At 34.3% G+C, this 23047-nt stretch overlaps 1 protein-coding gene across 1 annotated transcript in view; it reads left to right on the top strand.

The window, feature by feature from the left end:
• The window catches only part of Mfe2 (peroxisomal Multifunctional enzyme type 2), a 28463-nt gene that overhangs the window by 217 nt on the left and 5199 nt on the right, over positions 1–23047 (top strand). Inside the window, exons 2-13 of the mRNA XM_089705340.1 lie at positions 285–480; positions 1395–1540; positions 6045–6196; positions 6568–6739; positions 7296–7402; positions 8003–8132; positions 9343–9439; positions 11350–11510; positions 12006–12132; positions 15443–15626; positions 16607–16729; positions 19827–19984. Of these exons, the coding sequence (XP_089561466.1) occupies positions 291–480; positions 1395–1540; positions 6045–6196; positions 6568–6739; positions 7296–7402; positions 8003–8132; positions 9343–9439; positions 11350–11510; positions 12006–12132; positions 15443–15626; positions 16607–16729; positions 19827–19984 (1747 nt within the window). The 5' untranslated portion in view covers positions 285–290. The remainder of the gene's footprint in view (positions 1–284; positions 481–1394; positions 1541–6044; positions 6197–6567; positions 6740–7295; positions 7403–8002; positions 8133–9342; positions 9440–11349; positions 11511–12005; positions 12133–15442; positions 15627–16606; positions 16730–19826; positions 19985–23047) is intronic.

Here is a 23047-nt window from a genome sequence, read left to right as displayed (position 1 = left end):
AATACACGTAAACTCGATGTACCTACCTACCCATTAATTATAAGTATGTAAAAAAAATGCGCAAGGAATTGGGTAATTAGATAAAGTATACAATTTTAGTAATATTTCGTAATACGTAGTTATATCCTTATATTCTTATATTGGTTCGCCATAACACATCAATAATTCACCAAAGAATACTGCTATCAAAGTGACGTTAACAGCAGAGATTAAAGTTCAATGTATAAAAGGGAAGTATACACACTATACAGTAGTAATTATTGTCATTTCGCTTTCGAACGTAGCATAGTATGGAGCAATTACGTTTCGACGGTCGCGTCGCGGTAGTGACGGGTGCTGGTGGTGGCTTGGGCAAAGCATACGCATTGCTCTTGGGCTCCAGAGGCGCCAAAGTCGTGGTGAATGACCTTGGCAGTGCAAGGGATGGTGTGGGCAAGTCAAACTTTGCAGACGCTGTTGTGAAGGAAATCAAAGACAAAGGTCAGTTCTATTGTATTCATGTATGCTAATTAATAGTGTTTTGAATGTGGGAAAATTTTGTTGGCATGCATTCTGAAGTCCTTATTACTAAAAATAGTATAAGAAATAATTTAATGATAAATTTTAATAATGAGAATTATAAATAATGAGTGATTATTACTAAAATAAACATGATAGCAATTTTCACTTGTTATCACAATTATTTCTACACTACATTATTTGAATTATCATCATTTACTATTCTAACTATTCACATATTTAAGTATTATCAAAATTTTGTAACAATATTTATCAATTGATTATTTATTGATAGATTGAAATTATAGAAACAAGGAAAAAAGAGTTTATATAAAGGAAAGATGAAAAAAGTTCTGTGATAGCATATTGAGTCTTTGTGTGATAAGATAAACATGTTTACAATTTTGTGCTCTTAACTTTAGTGGGAATAAACTTTGTTTTGAAAGGGACATAGTATTATAATGAATATAGCAGAGGTAATTGTTTTCCTAGATTAAACATGTTTTTTTTAATGAAATGTTTGTGGAGTATATACATATAAATATGCATATTATCTAACGATATTTTATATAGAATTTGAAGAGCAGAATATAGTTTAATATTTTAACATATTAAATAATATTTCAATACAAAATGATTAGACAGTATAATAGGTTTGCATTATTTGAATTGTTATGCTTTTAACATAAAGTCATTGTCCAAATACATATTACGTACATTACATTACATACGTTTATTGATTTGTAAAGTTTGTCCTTGTTAGAATAAGGATAAGTTATAGATAAATTCAAATTGTATGTAATGAATATAAGCAAATTCCATTTTACACAATCCTTATAATAATAGAAATACCTTTTATGTGTTAATATTTCTATTAACAATTTTTTTGCATCTAGGTGGTGAAGCCGTAGCCGATTACAACTCAGTAGTTGAAGGCGAGAAGATAATCAAAACAGCTCTCGACAAATATGGGCGTATTGATATTCTCATCAATAATGCCGGTATCTTGCGTGATAGGAGTTTCCCCAAGATATCTGAACAGGTAAGACATTTGTTAATTAATTAGCACTTAAGTTATAGATTGACCACCTCCTTGGTACAGTGGTTGACGCGTGAGCATAGCACTGAGGGGTGCTGGGTTCGATTCCTAGTGGAGACGAAGAAAAAAAATGTCTTGTGTGGAAGAACACAGAAGGCTGATCACCTACTTGTCCCTAAAGAAAATCGATCAGTGAAAAAGATGTATAATGCATCTGCCCCTTACCCAACTATGGGACTTCACTTAATGAAATATATTGCTTATTTTTCCTAATATTATAAATCTCAGGAACCACAGATCTGAATTGTCATTTTTGTCAATGTTAGATAGTCCATTTAACAAGGAAGGCTATTATAGGCTATATCATCACGCTAAGAGCAATAGGGACGGAGCATTGCTACATAAATTGTTTTTGGTGTCATCATTACTAAGCGACTTCCATAATACTTTTTGGAAAGTAGTTTTTAATTTGTAGATTTTAGATTTTAGTGAAAGTAGGGTCTTTATTTCTGAAGGACCTCGTAACTGTAGGTATTAGAGTAATCCCAACATGGTAATTTGTTCCACATTTTAGGTGTGCATATTGCGTATAAGAGACTTAATTAAAATAACCACAAATTTTACATTAAGAAAAAAATTACCAACATTTCCTTAAAATTTATGCTTGCCATTTAAAAAAATACTGGAATAAATATTAATTTTCTTTTCTGTACTAGGTATTTGTACCCCGTGCACCCTATTTTTCGGAAATTTTACGTGATACAGTTCAAAAAGATCTATAAAATGTACCTATATGTAAAAAATCTTAGCCATCAATTTGGCTAATTCACAAGATAAACTAAGAACTAACGAAATAATAGTTCCAGATCATCAAACTATTGTCACTTATAGCTTATTTGTTAGTAAGTTTCTAAAACACACTATACATAATAATATTGCGCATCTAAATATTATGAATGATTGTTCCACTTGCAAGTTTTTATCTTTATCATTAAAACTCAAAGGTCAATACACAGTTCGCACTTCAACCGGTTTTAGTGTTATTTAGGGCTTTGAATACTATACTATGATTAACCGTTGAAAAACCTGGTGTAAAATTTTATTTTAACATCTACTCCACACATGTTTTATATTTAAAATGTTAATGTAGTATACTCAAATTAATTACTATGAATATATTATTCAATATCTAGGTATATGATATTGAGAAATCAAGAAACTTACGTAAAGTATAAAGATAAAAGAAGTATAGGTACGTCTAAGTATACATATTAGGTACATATCGAAGTATGGAGAGGTTTCACCAGTATCTACATTCTTTATTTTGATAGTAGCGTGTGTTAAAATTATAATTCTATAATCAGTACAAATACTGCATAATAAATAGATACGAATGTAGATAAAACGCTCTGTAATCATATTATGTCATTTATGATAAACAATTTTCCGCAAAAAATTAAAATAACAGCATCGAGGATAATTCCTTACGGCCTTACTAATAAAAAGTTAAACAATAGATAATTTTCTACCATAGCTGTGTCCTGCTCTTGCTCACATGAAACGTCAATCATAAAAACAAGACAGGTTATTGCAATAACTAATCCATTGCATAGCAAATGGGTAACATTTTATTAGTAAGGCCTTTAGTGTATTTGATTACTTATTATTTGATTTTTTACCTAATTGAGTATTTGAATAAAAAAAAAATATTGATTTTTTTTATGTATTTTGAAACTTTATTATTAATAATATTGATATTTAATGCAAATAACTTCAAAAACATTTTTTTCCGTTAATTATAAGCAATTAAAAATTGATGAAATTTAAATTAGAATCACGTGAGTACAAACGCGCCATGACTGGTCACCATATAGTTGTGACGTCATAATGTTATATGTAGCTATTAACTGCAGTACATAGCGTTTACGGCTATTACAATAATATTGATTTATTGCTAAGATACGATTTGTTTGTTGGTTCCGAATTAGTTATGTAGTTAGTTACGAAAATAATATTCTTGATGTTGATATATTTATGATCACCGATTTTTGTCAGGAGTTGCCTTTGTAGTATTCGTACATAATGGTACAAAACGATAACTTTTGAGGTTCGCCATTTTTAATATAAATTTAAATAATATAATTAAAATTAATATAATTAATATGTAATTTAATAATGTCAACAAAATTAAATAGATCAAAACACTGTATTTATTATTAACACGCTTTTATTAGCTTCACCTGTATGTTTGTATGTAACCGACTCCTTTCGAATTTTCGACCCGATTTTGACCCACTTAAAACCGACAGATTTTGTTCAAATTTTGAACACTTATCAAGGTCCGATCACAGTATTACCATTATTTCCTACAGTAGTGCGACGAATGTACTTGTGCAGAGAAACAGAGGGGAACTGGCGGGGGTCGGGCGACGCGGGCCGCGTAAAGCAAACACGCTTAGTTTGCTTTACCTAGCGCGAAAGGATGACGCAGTCGTATTTTTTGTGTAATATTTTTATTATACATAGGTACTTACATATTCTATTATGGCGCGCACAAACTGTTCGGTTTACGGATGTAAATCTACATTGAAATCCCAGAAGGAAACAATATTTCAGAAAGATTGTATTAATTGTATCTGTTGAATTAAAATCAAAGCTATGTATATATGTTGTCCTCATTATTTTCTAATCAGATTGTACATCCCAATGCGAATGCATTACTTAGTTAAATGTTATAATATACAATTAAGAACATCCAAAAATAAAGTGTCCACGTAAATAATATTTTGCAGTGCAATATCTGTAATTATATATTTATGAACAAATAATTACATCAGATTTAATAATCGCAATTATTTTGAATGTACATATGAATAAAGATTTCATCATAATATTAATAATCACAATTGTTTTATTTCCCATTTGTTGCAACCCTAGCGTATTTTCGTGTGGCAGCGTCATTACCTACGCTGGCGGCGGCATCGCGCGACATCAAAGGCGATTCCTTACTGTAGGAAATAATGGTAATACTGTGGTCCGATGACAATACAATAATATCATAAATTTATCCTTTTATCCTGATAAGGATCGCCAGGATCAGCTTAAAACACATGTTTGTAAGTAACCAATTCTCCTTTCGATTCGATTTAGACCCACTATAAACCGACGGATTTAATTTAAATTTTGTATACTTATAAAAGCCCGGTAACAATACAATAATTTCATGAATTTATCTTATTATCCTGTTTAGTTTTTCAAACTATATTTATTTTTCTATCAACTGCAATGAGTGAAAACTAACATTATGACGTCACACGCGTTCGGGTGACGCTTCGGGAGTTGTCGGCGTGTCTTCGGTACTGGATTCAAAGACTAATTTTTATTTTGAAATAACTTTTGAATTATTGCAAAAAAATAAAAATAAAAACAGTTTTGTTATAAAACTAATATATAATCTTTCCATTTATCACAAAAAAAATTTTCATTCAAATACTCAATTCCTGAAAGTAGTACTTTAAAATAAATATTAAGCATTCGGCTTTATATTTTTTAACCTTGAGAAATTAAAAAAAAAAACAAAATCGAATCCGCCCGCGTCGTCGCGGGATTCTAATTTTTTCTACTTTAAAAAAATCTTATTTATAAAGCGTTTGAATGGTATAAAATTACGTACAAATCTTTTAACATAACAGTTAGAAAATTGTAATCTTTTTCATATTATCTCAAGAACTCGAACGGTAGGTAAATTAGTATTCTACTGTAAAATAATACTTTTCAGCACATGAAATGTAGGTACTAGTTATATGTACGACAATAATATTTTTCGTATACAATTAGAAAAAGCAAATTACATAAAGTTGTATAAAACTAGAATACCTATATTGACTATTGGTTTATATTTGGTCATTATTTACAATTTTTTTAAGGTTCAACAAACACAAAATTCTTTGCCCTCATTATCTTATATCTACAACCTCATACGAATCAATTTATTTTAAACATTATCAACAGCGCCTTTAGTGCCATTCCATACTTTACATATCTACCAAGCACACATCGACTCAAATTAAAATGTACCTTTTATTTTCGACTCTTCCATCAGTTACAATTAGAAACATTAAACCTAGTGTTTTTCGCGTTTTAAATGTAAGTGGAAGAACTTAATCATGCCCTAACACGTTTGGGATATTTATCCAGGTGTTTAAAATTCCCTTTGGTATCCCAACTCCTTTGAATCAACATTTCTAACAAATTAATGATCTCTGTGGTGTCATTGTTAATTCGTGGGTGCTCACTTTAAGTTTGTGTATAGATTTATCGTGGATATACGTAGTAAATCTCATTTTAGCAATAAATAGGGGCATACGAGAAGAAAATAAACCATGTGAAATATACAGAACGCATGCATGCGCTATGCGCCGCATGGGATAATTAGCTCTAGAAACCGCCTTTAAAAAAAAGAAAATGTTGGGAATCTCTTCCTAAAATAAAACTCTTTTGTATATAGGATTGGGACCTCGTCAATGCAGTTCACTTAAAGGGTGCGTTCAAAACAACGCAGGCAGCATGGGAGACGTTCAAGAAACAGAAGTTTGGGCGCGTCGTGATGACGTCGAGTAATGCGGGTCTGATGGGCAACTTTGGACAATCTAATTACAGGTATTTTATCATGTTATTAAATATCAATTTTTCAATAGTATTTTAATAGGATTTTTAACAGATAATAGACTGTTGATCCGATAGCATAAGTAGTTCTGTTATAAGCTACTTTAATTTCTCTCAATTATCCGGTTCATACATCTGTTCAAGTTAAAAATCATCTAATTCCTTTTGTCAGCTTGTTTTCGATTTTTGCACTTTATATGGATTTAGCGCGCATTATTAATAGGACAAGAAACAAACCTTGCTCAGTACTCAAATGTATTTATTATCTTTATTTCGTTTTTTACACCACAAAAATATACACACACCAACAAAAATATGTTCAGAAATACATAAGTCATAAAACAACGATTTTACTTATTGTCTAGTGCCGCAAAAATGGGTCTGGTCGGTTTAGCGAGTACACTCGCGATCGAAGGTGCTAAGTACAATATAAAAGTGAACACGATTGTACCGACCGCCGCGTCCCGGCTCACGGAGGACATTCTGCCCCCGGACATGTTCCAGGCTATGAAGCCGGAACTTATTGCCCCGGTTGTGGTAAGTTTTCGATTTTTGAAGTGAAAACTTCTTTAGCGGCGTTGGGTATAAAATCTTAAACTCGCGTCAGGACACGTGGCCTGATCGAAAAAGCATAAGACGGTTTTTTTTAGCCCTTATATTCCATGCGTAAGACGGATTCCATTCCAAAATATCAAACATGCTGAACGTTAATAATCAAGTTTTCACTTCTGCCGGCACTCCCGGAGTGCAATTTTTTTTAGATAATTTTTATGAGAGTGGTTTATTGTTTTGTTGGTACAGTACCTACTACCTACTATCTACGTAGAGATAAAAATTATCGTTAAACTTAAAGGTATAGATAAAAATTTTCGTAGCAATTGAAGATCTTCGAACAATCAATTATCAATTTGAGAGATGTAAAATTTTCATAAACTTTCCTACTTTTCATTTTTAAACCTTTGAATCTCCTCATGGCCGAAACTTGGTCACATTATCTATTACAAAACGTCTGGTAAAAGTGATCAAGCAAATATTCGATCAATTGACTACTTGGCCAACTATTTTGTAAATGTAACTGTAAATTATATTATAGGCATACATGGTACACGATTCATTCGAAGACAGCGGCATCATAATAGACTCGACGCTCGGTTTCGCGCACAAGGCTCACTTGGTCAGGTCAAAAGGCACGCCATTGAGGTAAGCTTATTTTACATTGTTAGCCAAATATTAGTTTTATTATGGTGGTTATGTAATAAATGCTTGGGATTCGTACATTTTTACATTTTTTAAAGTGAAACTTTTATTACATCGTCTCAAACTTTTTGGTCTGTGTAGCGCATGTCGCGTGTATCGCGGCTGCCGAGTAGGTATACCTACTCGGCAGCCGACCGACACGCGACATGCGCTACACAAAGCAGTGTTCGGAACCGTTCGAACAGTTTCACTTTTACCGTGGTTTCATAAAACCATACAACATTTTTTTTTTCTAATTTTAACGAATTTTTCCCAATAAATAAATATACCGGCCGAATTGATAACCTCCTCCTTTTTGTGAAGTCGGTTAAAAAGGAGGCTTACTTATTTTACATTAGGATCACTATTATTAATATCGTTAATTAATTTTATATTCTACCGCCATGAGTCACTACAATGACCAAAAAAAGCAATTGATTAACATAGAAAAGCAAAACATTAATTATTTAACAATAAAGACTATTTCTTGTCTATGTTCTTCTGTGATTCAGAAAAAAAAATTAGTAATTTTGCTTGTTTTAATTATTATTTGTTTAATAACAGAAACAAACCATCAGACCCAGTAACAATAGAGTCTGTAAAAGACAAATGGACGGACGTCGTGAACATGAGCAGCGCAAAGAGGATCGACAAAATCACAGAAGTCACTATGGATTTGGTGCAGAACTTACAGGTAAATTAATTATTAATTATTATTATAATTTATGTGGCATTTTTAATTTTCTAGAATTATATAACCTTGGTCTTATGCACAAAAAAGTTATGGCTTTAAAAAATAATGTGTCAGACTGGTAGGTGATAAAAATTGATCGGTGAAAAACACATAGTAGAACAAAATTTATATGACATAATATTTAAATTTTTAAACGTTAAAAGTGTATGTTGTATATGGTTTTTTCTCGATAGTAGTTTTTTAAGTAAAACATTACATTTTTTAACCCTTTTTTACCTGGCCAGATCTACAATTTGAAACGTTAAATATACAATAGTAATCATGTTGTTTCTAATGATGGCGGCATGAGGAAATAAATAAATGGTAGTAAATAATTTTCCAATATCCTATTTACTGTCGTCACTATAAACAGGATAATATGTGTGTAAGGATGTTTGTTTTGAGGATATAATTGCTTGAGGTAGTTACCATAATTTATGTAATGATGTATTACTTTATATGAATAACCAGTCTCTGAATTTCCACCTTGTATTCCGTACTTTAGTTTATGGCACTTCCTTCGTATTCAACCTCGACATAAAAAAAAAATTCAACTGACTTCAAAAAAGAGAAGGTTCTCAAGTCGACTGTTTTTCTTTCGTAATAATGAGTGCCGTAGGTTCTACTCAAATTTGTATGTGTGTTAATGACAATATTACCCAAAATTAGAGTTAAATGAATGCACTTATACAGGGTTACTTGTAAAACACCGGCAACCTCGCAGAACAAGATAGCTAACATCATAAGTAACAACATTTGTTCTACGACTTTTGATAATTTGTGAGATTTAGTTTTCATACAAAAATAAATATTCATTTATTTTTTCGTTTGAATATTGACAAAACTGTACGCGCATTCCAAAAATTACGTAAACAAGAAGCGAACGAGAGGGGGTAGGGGGTGTCGCGTCGTCCTTTCGATAATGAATAGAACATAGTGTTACGAGAGTACAATAAAAGCTTAAAGAATCATTTAAAAATAATTTATTGCGTTATGCCAATAGTCGTAGAACAAATGTTGTTACTTATGATGTTAGTTAGCTATCTTGTCGTGCGAGGTTGCTGGTGTTTTACAAGTAACCCTGTATACCCATTGCAAAGCAAAACCAAACAAACATACTTTCGAACTTATTATATTTTAATCCTAAGTCATATTATGTTTTATGTTTTAGGACTTCGAGGAACGAAGCAAGTTAGACAGCGAGAATCCCTCACACTGGTCGACTTATAGTTACAACTCGAAGGACCTCGTCTGCTACGCTTTAGGAGGTATACCTATATTAAGAAGAGCTGGGACGTCAACACATTTACACATTGCACATGTTAGGCCGGGAGATACTGACACAAAATTTCGGGTCATTTGTAACAGGATGGCGGTCTAGAGGGGTCTTAGTACGCAATGACAAAAAGAAAAATGATGGTCAGAACGCTGGTACCGGTGGACTAGTCGCGTGGGCGTTAGTCACACTCGTGGGATAAATAGCGAAAGTCCAACGATTTGTAACACAAAAATTTTAGAATTTACCGATAGCCCTTAAAAAAGATGTAGGCGGTAGTGTCATGCCATACTTTTACCATGTGACTTACAGTCCGTCCGCCTTACCGACGTGAATGCGTTGATTTAAAAAAACAATTCAACCATTTGTACCGGGCTAACTTTTGCACAGGTAACCATCGTCGTGCAGCCATTTACTAAAATCGCCATGCCATACTTTTCGGACGATTCCAAATAGTCGCCATACCGCGGAAAATCTGCAAATTTTTGAATTTTTTTTTCTCGCCAAACGATTTGTACCACCCTACATTTTTTTTTCAACAACTCCTGAATTATTATAAATAGAAGTGTGATAATGCCATACCTGTGGGATGTGGCGAATGTGTATAACATTTTTTTCTTATCGTAAGATTTTATTCGTAGTTACACCGGAAAAGTATGGCATGACACTACCGCCTACATCTTTTTTATGGGATATCGGTAAATTCTAAATTTTTTGTGTTACAAATCGTTTGACTTTCGCTATTTATCCGACGAGTTCGACTAACGCCCACGCGACTAGTCCGCCGGTACCAGCGTTCTGACCATCATTTTTCTTTTTGTCATTGCGTAATAAGACCCCTGTAGAACCGCCATTCTGTTACAAATGACCCGAAATTTTGTGTCAGTATCTCCCGGCCTATGTGTAGCTTTTATTTTGCAATTGTTTATAAATACAGGGTGATGTAATTGGTGTAGTACGAATATCTAAAAATCTATGAAGAATTTTGTGATAAAGTAAATGGAAGAATTATAGACTACTAGAGCTACGCCCGCGGCTTCGCCCGCGGCTTCGCCCGCGTTTGCAAAGGAAAACCCGCATAGTTCCTAGTTCATAGTATCGCGTACACGTGTTATTTGTATTGTTTTTATGACCTGAAATTTAATTATTATTTGATAATTGAATGATTATTAATACTTTTATCCAATTGATTATTATTAGAATAAATATAAAATAATTAAGTTCATCAATTTATTTACTTTTAAATTATAATTTTACAGGTAAATTATGAGAGCTTTCATAATTATATTTGCATATATTTATCTACAACGCAACATTTTACAATTCAAGTCTAAAATGAAACTAGAGTCGCATTTATTTTTGAACATACTGTAAGTGAAATTGCATAAGTGTGAGTACTGTGAACATGCCAGCTTTCCTTAATTGACCGATAAAACGAATAACATCATAATTAAATAACATTTAGTTATCTATTAGTTGGTAATTGATTGCATCTTTTAAAGAACTAAAAATAGAAATATTTAATAAAAATTAAATTATAAATGAAAGTAAAATTAAGTAATAGCATTATACAACTTAATACGTAAAAACTTTTAAATGTAAAAAATGAACATTGTTTGATGTTGTAGCTCGTAAAATTGTTCTACATATAATATTTTATTCGTTTTTAAATATATTGTTACTTGATATTATGTAAAAAATAAAAAATTGTATTATGTTTGACTTTTCACAGTTGTGTAATTGACACATTATATTATCTAGTATCTATATACTAAATCGTTAAGTGCCTATAAAATCAGTTTTATATAAAATAGCTCAGTCCATGACCCCAATAAACTTTTTATAACTGAATAACAGAATAATTTTCTTGTACTACGAATATACGTAATTAATGTTTTTTAGTTGGTGCATCCGTGGTGAACCCATCAGACTTGAAGTTCTTATACGAAAGCCATGAAGATTTCACAGCTTTACCGACTTTCTTCATCTTAATGGGCATGTGCATGGAATCGCCTGTAGTAAGCAAGGCAATGCCTCCTGGCAAATACGCCGATTTTACTAATGTAAGTATTTAGTACTAGGTTGCTAAACTGATATTAACGTTTACCTGTTACTTACATTACTCCCAAACACCCATTAAAACGTCGTCAAACAATTTTCGGGCAACATTGTATAAAGCATGTTCATTGAAATTAACATCTTATTTCGTGACAGTAATGTTCTAAGTACATTGTATCGATCATAACATGTATCGAACTCTGCCTAATACAAAAGAAGGCAGAGTTTTGCTTCGGACAATTTTTTACTATCATATATTTTATTCAAAAATAAAAATAAATGTATTTAATGTGTATATTATTATTATTTTTTTTAATGTAATTAATTTTTGTAGTGCATGCAGTGCTCATTTTTTATTAGTTGTACATCATGTCCTATATTTTTTGTGTACTTTTTATGTAAAACAATCGATGTACTGCTGCTAATGAGCCTTAATAAAATAAAATAAATAAAGTAGTTTAATAGATGAAAATGATTATTTTCATTGTATTTTTATACAGATTTTGCACGGAGAGCAGTACGTGGAGTTCCTGGACGAATTCCCGGGTACTGAGGGACAATACACAACCAGAAACTATGTAGTCGACTTATTGGACAAGGGCTCCAGTGCTGTTGCTATTGTTAACAGTAAGTATAGCTTTTGGTCCCTTCATTATATGGTTTTATGCAGAATGATTGGAAGAAAGTGATGTACTTACAGATTTTTTTTTCTTGTATTTTATAATGACTAAATTGGCATGTATATGTGTGCAAATGCAATACAATAATAAGATTTAGTATCATTAACATCGCTTTAAGTTTTATAACTGTTCTATTGAGAATGATTTATTATTACTTTATTTCTACAAGTCCAGCATTCTATGTTTATTTATAAAGTTTGTCATAAAAATGTATTTAATGTTTTCAAAATTTTGAAGAAGCATATATATATATATATATATATATATATATATATATATATATATATATATAGACATATGTTACGGCTAAAGGTAGGTGAGAACATAAACTTAAGATTAGTCGGCTAAACTTAGGTTTATTTTCGACGAGGTGTTAATGTTAGTTTGTTCTATCTTTAGCCGGCTAAACTTAAGTGTAACCGCAGGCCCGTGGCTAAAAATGTCGGGGTGGGTAGATTTGGTTACTATAATACATGTAAGGAACAGGGCGAGTGTTTTCTGGCACTTCGCCGGCTGCTGCCGCAGCACGCTCGCTGCGCTCGCTCGGCTCGTGCGGGTCTTAAGAGTTCTAACCTAACCTAACCTAGCCACCAGCTTTCTGCCCTGAGTCGGGGTGGGTAGATTTGGTTACTATAATACATGTAAGGAACAGGGCGAGTGTTTTCTGGCACTGTGCGGGCCCCTCAAGCCCTCCACCGGCCCGGCGCTAACCAAATCTACCCACCCCGACATTTTTAGCCACGGGCCTGCGGTTACACTTAAGTTTAGCCGGCTAAAGATAGAACAAACTAACATTAACACCTCGTCGAAAATAAACCTAAGTTTAGCCGGCTAATCTTAAGTTTATGTTCTCACCTACCTTTAGCCGTGACATATATATATATATATATATATACAGTGGTGGACGTTTAATTAGAAACACGTAACAGGATGAAGTAGTCATCAAATTTATTTACTTTTGTGTATTAACGTTTTAGAGATTAAGCATTATTTCATATGTAATAGATCACCCGTTTATCTAGTTTTACAAGACATTGCTTAATTTTAATCAAAAGTTAGCTTACATTAATAAAATTAAACAACTTTAAGTGAAGTCTGATTTCCGAGTATTTTCAGTCTGGACAACAAATTAGAAACAGCACGGTTCGAGTGTTCCAAAGTCAAAACCTGTTGAAATGCCGCCAATATTTTTTTCTTCTACAAATATTTGCACCGTTTTTTAAACATTCCATCTAAAAGTTTCTGAAAATTAATTTGCTTTGCAGTACAAATGGGTAAAAGTAAGATTTGTGACCCATCAACAAGAAAAATAATTTTAAATTTACATTTTGACAAAAACTGGAGTTACAGGAAAATTGCAAATCATTTAGAGTGTTCGATAAAAAGATATTCAATGATACCGTTTATTTAAAAGAGCATGGTACTTCTGATTAAGTCCCTAAAAAAGCTCGACCATGAAAAACCACTGCTTGCGAGCATAGGCAAATAATTCTTTTCGCAAAGATGGATCCATTTAATGGTTCCAATTCTATTAGAAAATATGTTTTTGCAAACGTCTTAAAATCTCATACAATATAAGCCACGACGTTGTAAAGCCGTTGTTGTCTATAAAGATTATAACAGTCTAAAAACAACCCCATACATGCCCATACTATAATGTTTCCTCCGCCATGCTGAACTGTTTATTTATTATCTAAGGCCTGGTTAACTGAACGACGCGCGTATCCTTTGCCATCAGAATTGATTAAATTAATTTTAGTTTCATCCCAAAATAAAACATTTTCACTGGCGGACTGTCCACTAGTAATATTTCTTAGTAAATGAAAATCGTTGTTCCCTGTACTGCCTAGTAAGAAGCTGTACTTTTCTGGCGTCTCTCCCAATAAATTTTGCCTCGACTTATTGCCTGCGAATCGATCTCATCGACACATTGCGAGGTTCATCTTCGGAAAAAACCTAATTTAATAATAGAATTTGAACTTTTAAATGGATCCATCTTTGCCAAAAGAATCATTTGCCTATCCTCGCGTGCAGTGGTTTTTCATGGTCGAGCTTTTCTAGGCACTTGATCGGAAGTACCATGCTCTTTTAAATAAACTATAGCATTGAATATATTTTTATCGAACACTCTAAATGATTTTCAATTTTCCTGTAACTCTAGCTTTTGTCAAAATGTAAGCTTAAAATTATTTTTCTTGTTGATGGGTCACAAATCTTACTTTTACCCATTTTTACTGCAAAGCAAATTAATTTTCAGAAACTTTTAGATAGAATGTTTAAAAAATGGTGCAAATATGTGTAGAAGAAAAAAATATTGGTGGCATTTCAACAGGTTTTGACTTTGGAGCACTTGAACCATGCTGTTTCTAATTTGTTGTCCAGACTGAAAATACTCGGAAATCAGACTTCACTTAAAGTTGTTTAATTTTATTAATTTAAGCTAACGTTTGATTAAAATTAAGCAATTTCTTATAAAACTAGATAAACGGGTGTTCTATTACATATGAAATAATATTTAATCTCTAATACGTTAATACATAAATGTTAAATGAATTTGATGACTACTTCATCGTGTTACGTGTTTCTAATTAAACGACCACCACTGTATATATATATATATGTACTGTGTGTATGAAAAAATCAATCAAAAATAACAATATACATAATAATTGTGTATAAGGAAATGGGAACGTAAATTAAAACGTTTATCGTACCTGCTGTGTAGCTAATATATATTTTCCTGTTAAATCTGTTAATTTTGATTGCTAAGATTGTAACTGAGTGGTGTAATCTATATAGATGATTCGTATAATATTAAAAAGAAGAATAAATCTACAGATATCCTTGTATAGCTAGTTACAAATAATGTTTCATTAATCATACACTCCTATATTATAGAATCATAATATGTTTATGTCGAACCTGACATTTGTGCGTTCAAATAACTTTTTAACTGCATTCTAATGATATAAGTACTGCATAGAATTTAATTGACAGAACCACAGATTAAAAACTATTGTTAAAAAAAGACGGGTTGCACTCCGGGAGTGCCGGCAGAAGTGAAAACTTGATTATTAACGTTGAGCATGTTTGATATTTTGGAATGGTATCCGTCTTACGCTTTTTCGATCAGGTCACGTGTCCTGACGCGAGTTTAAGATTATACCCATTACAAAAAAAGTGCTCAACGCCGCTAAAGAAGTTTTCACTTCAAAAATATTTCATCATTTAATTTTTTCCATAATTTCCTTCACCAGGCGAGGTATACCAAGACAAACAACTAGTGTTACGCACACAACAGCATATCTTCGTAGTCGGTCAGGGCGGGTTCAACGGGCCCAGGAACAGTGGCAAGGCGGTCGGAGTGCTCCCGGCGCCCAAGAGGAGCCCTGATGCTGTAGTGGAACAGAAGACCGCGGAAGACCAGGCTGCTTTGTATAGGTATGTTTGATAACAATATTTGTTATCAAACATTACCTTTCACACCTAACTTGCCAAGTTGGTGTGAAAGGGATAAAAAAACATACAGGCGTCATTCAACGTCATATTTTTTTGTTACAAGTTAATGTTCATAGTGCAATCTCCAGTGTATTAGATATAAGCTTCTTGGGTATGTTTGATAAAATATTTGTATATTTGCTTCATCGGTTTTCTTGGCGTTTTTAATAAGTGTGTACATGTTATGAGCAGGAATTATTTCGTGCAGAAATCACGTAAAAAATTTATAAACATTTTTTGATTTCTTTATTTCAATTAGTAAAAAGTTATGCTATGCCTATCTGTAGTTTTACTTTTTTTCGAAAAAAATAAGATTGTAAGATGCCATGGCTTGATGTATGAGGATTATTGATTGAAGTGAACTGTATAAAAACGGCACAGATTAAAAAAAAAAACTATTTTACTCATTGTTTTCTTATTGTATACTAGCTTCCGCCTACGACTTTGTACGTGCATCCCCGTTTTTCCCAGTTCCGGCAAGAATTTCGGGAAATCCTTTCTTAGCGGCTGCCTACGTCCTAACATCTACCTGCATGCCAAATTTCAGCCCGATACGTCCAGTGGTTTGGGCTGTGCGTTGATAGATCACTATATCCTTTAGTTTTTACCTTTACCTTTGAGTTTTATATATATAGATATACTAGATTTCCGCCCGCGGCTTCGCCCGCGTTTGCAAAGGAAAACCCGCATAGTTCCCGTTCCCGTGGGATTTCCGGGATAAAACCTATCCTATGTGTTAATCCAAGTTACCCTCTATATGTGTGCTAAATTTCATTGTAATCGGTTCAGTAGTTTTTACGTGAAAGAGTAACAAACATCCATACATCCATACATCCTTACAAACTTTCGCCTTTATAATATATATTAGATCTAATTTAATGAATATTACAGTAATATGTATTAAAATTATTTGTTCAACACAGGTTGTCCGGCGACTTGAACCCACTCCACATCGATCCAAACGTAGCGACAGCCAGCGGTCACCCGCGTCCGATTTTGCACGGACTCGCTTCGCTCGGCTTCTCCGCTAGACACGTGCTCGCCAAGTGAGTAAATATTTACTAAATGTTAAATTTTTGATGAATAGAAAGAATTCAAAAAAAAATGGGGCTCTTTACTCAAATGTTAAATTTTTGAAGAATAGAAACAATTCTAAAATGAGGCGGGATTCGAACTCGAAATACTCATTTTTAATGCATTTGATTTTGATTGGCTATAAAACTAGGAAATGTTATACGTCTAATTAAACATCTACCGTTTTTTATTTATTTTATTTAAAGTTGAAAATTGCCTGACTGTCGTAGGCGAGCATGAGAGAGTGAGAGAATTAAGAGTCATAACTACCTATCAACAGTTTAATGGCGATATAAAATGCACATTTTATCTGACCTTATCTATTATAAGTTCTGAATATAATAATTATTTTGATTGTTTTTATATCGGTGGTATTATTGAAATAAAAATGACAAAACACGTCCATAATTCGACGTCCCCCGCGAATAATCCGGTAATGACCTATTACGGGGTTCTTCATGTTATGCGTTTTTCGGCATCTAGAAGTTAATACACCATGTAAATTTTTTTCAGAATTTTTCTATCTTTATTTACGAAGATATAAAAAACTACGCGTTTATTCCATAAAATAACATTAAAATGTATTTGAAACGAATAATATGGTTTTAGATCTTTACGAAAAATAATATCAATATGATTTGACAGTAAACGTTGTTACGATATTATTCAGGTAAAAAGTTTTCTACATTATTTAATTAAGTGCTAGTACAGACTTATTCGGGGTTTTATTAAGAAATCGATTTCCCGCTACTTTCATTATGGAGTGCAAGTATGCAAGGTATTTTTTTAAACACTCTTTCTATTACTGAGCAAATGATTTACACAGCCTTAGAAAAAATTAAAAGAGATGAAAGTTTGATAGATAAACGAGGCAGGCATCAGAATAGACCACATCGAAACCTTCATCTTCATCTTCATTAGATGCTGGTCGTCCGACTCAGGTTCGACCTGCTGGCCAAAATAAGCCCCCATCAGTATGGCTTCATGCCACAGAGGAGCACCGACGACGCCCTCTATAGACTAGTGAGCCACATCAGAAATAAGAGGGAGGAGAAGAAGATTTCTGTTGTGGTATCTCTAGACATAGAGGGAGCCTTCGACAGCGCCTGGTGGCCAGCCATAAAGGTGCGGTTGGCCGAAGTTGGGTGTCCGGGGAACGTTAGGCGGGTGATCAGCAGATACCTGAGTGGAAGAGGTGTGAAAGTTAGGTATGCGGGTGTGGAAGTGAGTAGAGAGACCAACAAGGGGTGCGTGCAGGGTTCCATAGGTGGGCCGCTCCTGTGGGACCTCTTGCTGGATCCTCTGCTGTGGATGTTAGAGGAGATGGATGTGTTTTGTCAGGCTTTTGCCGACGACATTGTGCTAGTGTTTGATGGAGATACTGCTTTAGAAGTAGAGACGAAGGCAAACTGCACATAGATGAAAATTGACGAATGGGGTGTCAGAAATAAACTAAAATTCGCGCCACACAAGACATGTGCCCTGCTCTCGACACGAAAATTAAAATTTGACAGGCCACGACTTGTAATGGGGAGTGTGGACATCCAATATTTCGAAAGTATTAAGATACTGGGCCTTACTATATTGATGGCGGCCTGACATTCAACGCCCATGTCGGGAGCGTTTGCAAAAAGGCAATCGCCCGTTATAAGCTATTAGCAAGAGCAGCTAAAGTAAGTTGGGGGCTTAACCCCCAAGTAGTTAAGACTATATATATCGCAGTTATATAACCGACTATATTGTATGCATCAGCAGCGTGGGCACCCAAAGCGGAAAAGATGGGGGTCCAAAAGAGGCTTAACACCGTTCAACGGGGTTTTGCCCAGAAGATCTGCAGAGCATATCGGACTGTCTCTGAACTCTGCGATGCTGTTGGCTGGGATTCTCCCTCTTGACCTCAGGATACTCGAAGCTTCGAGGCTTTATGAGATCAAGAGGGGTGTGTTGCACCCGGCGGTGTTGAGGGACAGGGAGATGAAACGAATGGCACCCGCGATACGGACCCACATACGGCAGAGCAGGTAGAGCTGGGGTTTGGTTTGATAGATGCCTATGCCGACGTGGTTAACAGCCACGTCTTCAGGGTCTATAGGAACGGCAGCAAGATTGCGGCCGTCGAGTCGGAGCCGCCCTTTCCGGAAACCGGATTACGATCTGTGTCCTGTTTCATTCGTCAAGCTTATTTTGAGACAGGATACGATCAGCGAATGGGATAGGAGATACGATGTAGGAGGAACGGCCGGAGTCACGAAGCCCTTTTTCCCAAGCGCTGCTGCTGTATACAAGGTAGTCGCGAAAAAGACATCACACACCACACCACACAAGTACTGACTGGTCACGGCGGATTCGCCTTCTGTGAGGTTCTGATGAACTGTAATAGGACCATAGTATAATTTTCATGATTGTGTAATCATGTGTAATAGTCGTGTTTTCAGTGCAGTGTCTATTTTCTATGATAATAATAACTATCGTGTTTTGTGAAACAATCCAAAGTTGTTTCATTTAATAAAATGTCCTGTATTTCATAAAACATACTATAATAATCATCAAATAATACTTAAGTAAACTATTCGAATAAACAGTAATAGTTATAACAATAAAATGTACGTTACTGTTAAACAATCGAATAACCAAATAATAGATTATTACAAATGTTTAGTATACAAAACAAATAACACGAATATTAGCGCAACAAGATTTTACGGTTGCCGTCGAAAATATAAATTTACACGAACAATATCGTAAGTGACATTACTGACCAGAGCTTGACCTACACTAGTATAGTAAAATGAATCCAGCTAAATTATAACGAAGCCCTTGGGACTACTTAAATTTTGTTGAAATAACCAGATAGCTGAAAAAATTAGCTTCCATATGCGATATTAAAAGTCTCTGATACTTGTTGTTTAATGGAGTTATTAAGGAAAAATGGTTTTTTATTTTTCCTGAACATTTACACTTTTACGATTACCGGATTATTCGCGGGGGGCGTCGAATTATGTTCTTTTAAAAGTTTACAAGAAAATGAGTTTGACATTTTTTTCAATTTAATAAATAATTGTTCCTCAGATTCGCCGGCAACGACCCTAAAAATGTGAAAGCTATTAAGGCGCGTTTCGCCAAGCCAGTGTTGCCAGGACAGACGCTGGTCACCGAGATGTGGTTGGAGGGCAAGAGAGTGCACTTCCAGACTAAAGTGAAGGAGACTGGCAACACTGTTATTTCGGGTATGGCTTTATTTTTTCAGTTGAAAATGTATTTGCTTATAATTTCTATTTTTTTAACATTCAGTTTATGATCATGGAAAACATTTATTTACTTTATGGAATATTAGTTTATATAAAAATGTTTTTATCTGGAATATCAATACATGTTTAATTCCGGATGAAACTGCTACTAAATCAAAAAGCAATTAAATTTTTACATGTTGTTACTTTTATTTCAGTAAAAAAAAATGTTATAAGAAATTTAGTATTTTCTACAGTTTCTATTTTCGCACAAAATAATACAAAATGAACTGTCAAAATACGAATTAGCTTACATATTATATACAACTAGCTGCTCCGCGCGGTTTCACTAGGGAATGCAATCCCGACTCGAGATTGCAAATTCGGGATCCCGGAATTTTCGGGATCCCGTCTAATATAAAAAAAATATTGAATTCAGATGACTGAAAAAGGTAATAACTGATTGTTTGTGATAGTTGGGCCATCCATAAATTACGTCACGCGAATTTCGCGTTGAGCGGCTACTGCACAATACGTGCCTGGGTCCGTACGTAACTTCAAATTAAATAAAAATAAATCATAGTGAATTATTATACTTTTATATTAAGATCATTAGTAAGTCAGTGAAAATTGCTATCGTGTGGTGGTATTAACTCGTGTATACGTGAAATAATCGAATAGATATACGCTTGCAAAGAAAAAACGGTTATATAATAAATTTAAAACTTACCGTAATCAGCACAAACAAGTGCGATACATGACTCACCGTTCGCCGGCCGCTCCACCGTCCACGCGTTAAACCGGTCCTGCGCTTACACACTACGCAGTTTACTGACTGTGCTACAAGAAAAAAAAAAGGGGATTTTTAATTAATAAATTTTATCCATACAAATGTCGCCAAATCCTACCTGTGCTGCTTGCATGACTCCAGTGACCGATGACAATCGCTTAACATGCTCAAACAAAAATTGTAAGAAAATATTCCACATCCCTTGCATTGGAAATTGTCCTGTCGGAGATGATAATTTTATTCATTGGATTTGTCCAGAATGCCAGGCACTTAGCAAGAAAGGTGGAGATAATTCTACTACCCCGGCACGGGCCAACACGCTTGTAGAAAATAGTCGTAAACGAAAAAAAGTGGAACATCTTAACAGCCCGATTACCCAGGCATCCAATGAAATTTCCAATTCCTCATCCGACGTGCAAGTTCTAACAGAAGAAATTCGCCTTCTTCGTGAGATTGTGTTGAATTTTAAGAGCGACTTGGCAAGCTTTGTGTCCTCTCTTGCTCTTTGTGAAAGGAATCTGGAAGAAATAAAAGCTGTTCATGCCACAAAAATACAAGAGCTTGAAGAAAGACAACGTGAAAATGCTGAACTTAAATCTACAATTATTTCTTTACGCCAAGAGCTTGATTTTCGTTCACAAGCATTCTTAATAAATAAAGTGGAAGTAATGGGCATAGAGGAGGAATCATCTGAAAACCCCATTCACTTAGCTATGACGACGGCCAACAAAATAGGATTAAATATCACGGAAACCGATCTTGACAACGTTACTAGAGCAGGTCCACGCCAACACGTTAAAGACTCGAATTGTGATTCCAGTAATGTGGCTCAGCCTCGTCCATTAATAATCCGCTTCACTCGCAAAATCGTTCGCGATTTGTTCCTAAAAGCTGGAAGATCACGTCGAACGTTGCATAGTAAGGACATTGTAGGACATGGACCGGAGCGAAAAGTCTACGTAAACGAGCGTCTCACGCGTGAAAAAAGGCAATTATTTCGAGACACCAGAAGAGCAGCTACCGATGCAAACTTTAAATACTGCTGGACTAGAAATGGCTCCATTTATATTCGTAAGCGTACTGGGTGTCCTGCAATCAAAATCCAGTCTAACAGCGATTTGCTTCGTATGCCTTTTCATTCTGGTGACTAGTAGTATAATTGCTCCAGTCAACTATCATAAAGCTATTTTTTGTATTAATTTGTGTACCTTGCTACTTATCTATTTAATGGGGTTATGTATGTCTATTATTGTTGTATATACTTCAAAATGGCTTATTATTATTAAGAGTTCGCTTGTTTATTATTATATACTTTTTTTTTATACTGCTTAAATTGATTACAATTGCACTGCTTTTCAAAGTCTGCTTTGATACCTTACCAGATCTTAGGTTTTTCCGATGCTGCTCCAGTCTTAACACTTACCTATGGCCGTCTTAGAGGTAATTGGTGAAATTGACAATTCCCATAGCATAGTATGTCATAATATAATCGCTCCTGAACAGTCCTCTCAAATTCTCAACAAATATAATGTTCGAATTTTATGCAGTAATATCAGAAGTTTAAATAAAAATTTCCTCCCTTTCCAGGTTAGTTTAAAGAGATTCTCTATCAGTTTTGATGTAATTGTATTTACTGAATGTTGGCTTCCACTTGCATCTATCATCCCTCAAATAGATGGTTACACCTCGTACTGCACAACAAACCATAAAACTAAGGCTGGCGGCGTTGTGGTGTATATCAGAGATAGTTGGATGGTAACAGTTACCGAACTATCTGTAGAGGAATCTGAATGTTTATCTATAGAAATCCCTGATAGGAATACTCATCTTATCGCTATATATCGTTCTCCCTCTCTTAACCCTAAACCTTTTCTTGAGTCTATTTCCGAGGTTTTAAAAGACGTAAAGGGTTTTACTTGTAAAATACTAACAGGGGACATAAATATCGATATATTAGATACTTCCAGGACCACCGATTTAACATCTGAGTATATCTCTCGTTTGACTGAATTAGGTTACCTCAGTGCAATCAATATGCCGACTCATAACAAAACATGTTTGGATCATTTCTTTGTACAAACAGAGTACTCTGGAGAATCGTTTGTCTGTTCATCTGACGTAACTGATCATGACCTCATAATTCTTGGGATCTTAACCTCCCACAAGAATTCTGCTAAACACAGAAGACTCAGGCAAAAGATAGACGTCGAAGGCATCATTCAAGATCTTAAGGAATTAACTTGGAGTGAAGTCTTAAATTCCGATTGTGTCAA

Source organism: Colias philodice, chromosome 16 (genome assembly GCF_061535455.1).
Source record: "Colias philodice isolate Cphi_HAF_F1 chromosome 16, ilColPhil1 Martin Lab GWU primary, whole genome shotgun sequence".
In the NCBI taxonomy this organism is placed as follows: Eukaryota; Metazoa; Arthropoda; class Insecta; order Lepidoptera; family Pieridae; genus Colias; species Colias philodice.
Note: the sequence above shows the minus strand (reverse complement) of the source record. Positions and strands in the feature narration are given on the sequence as shown.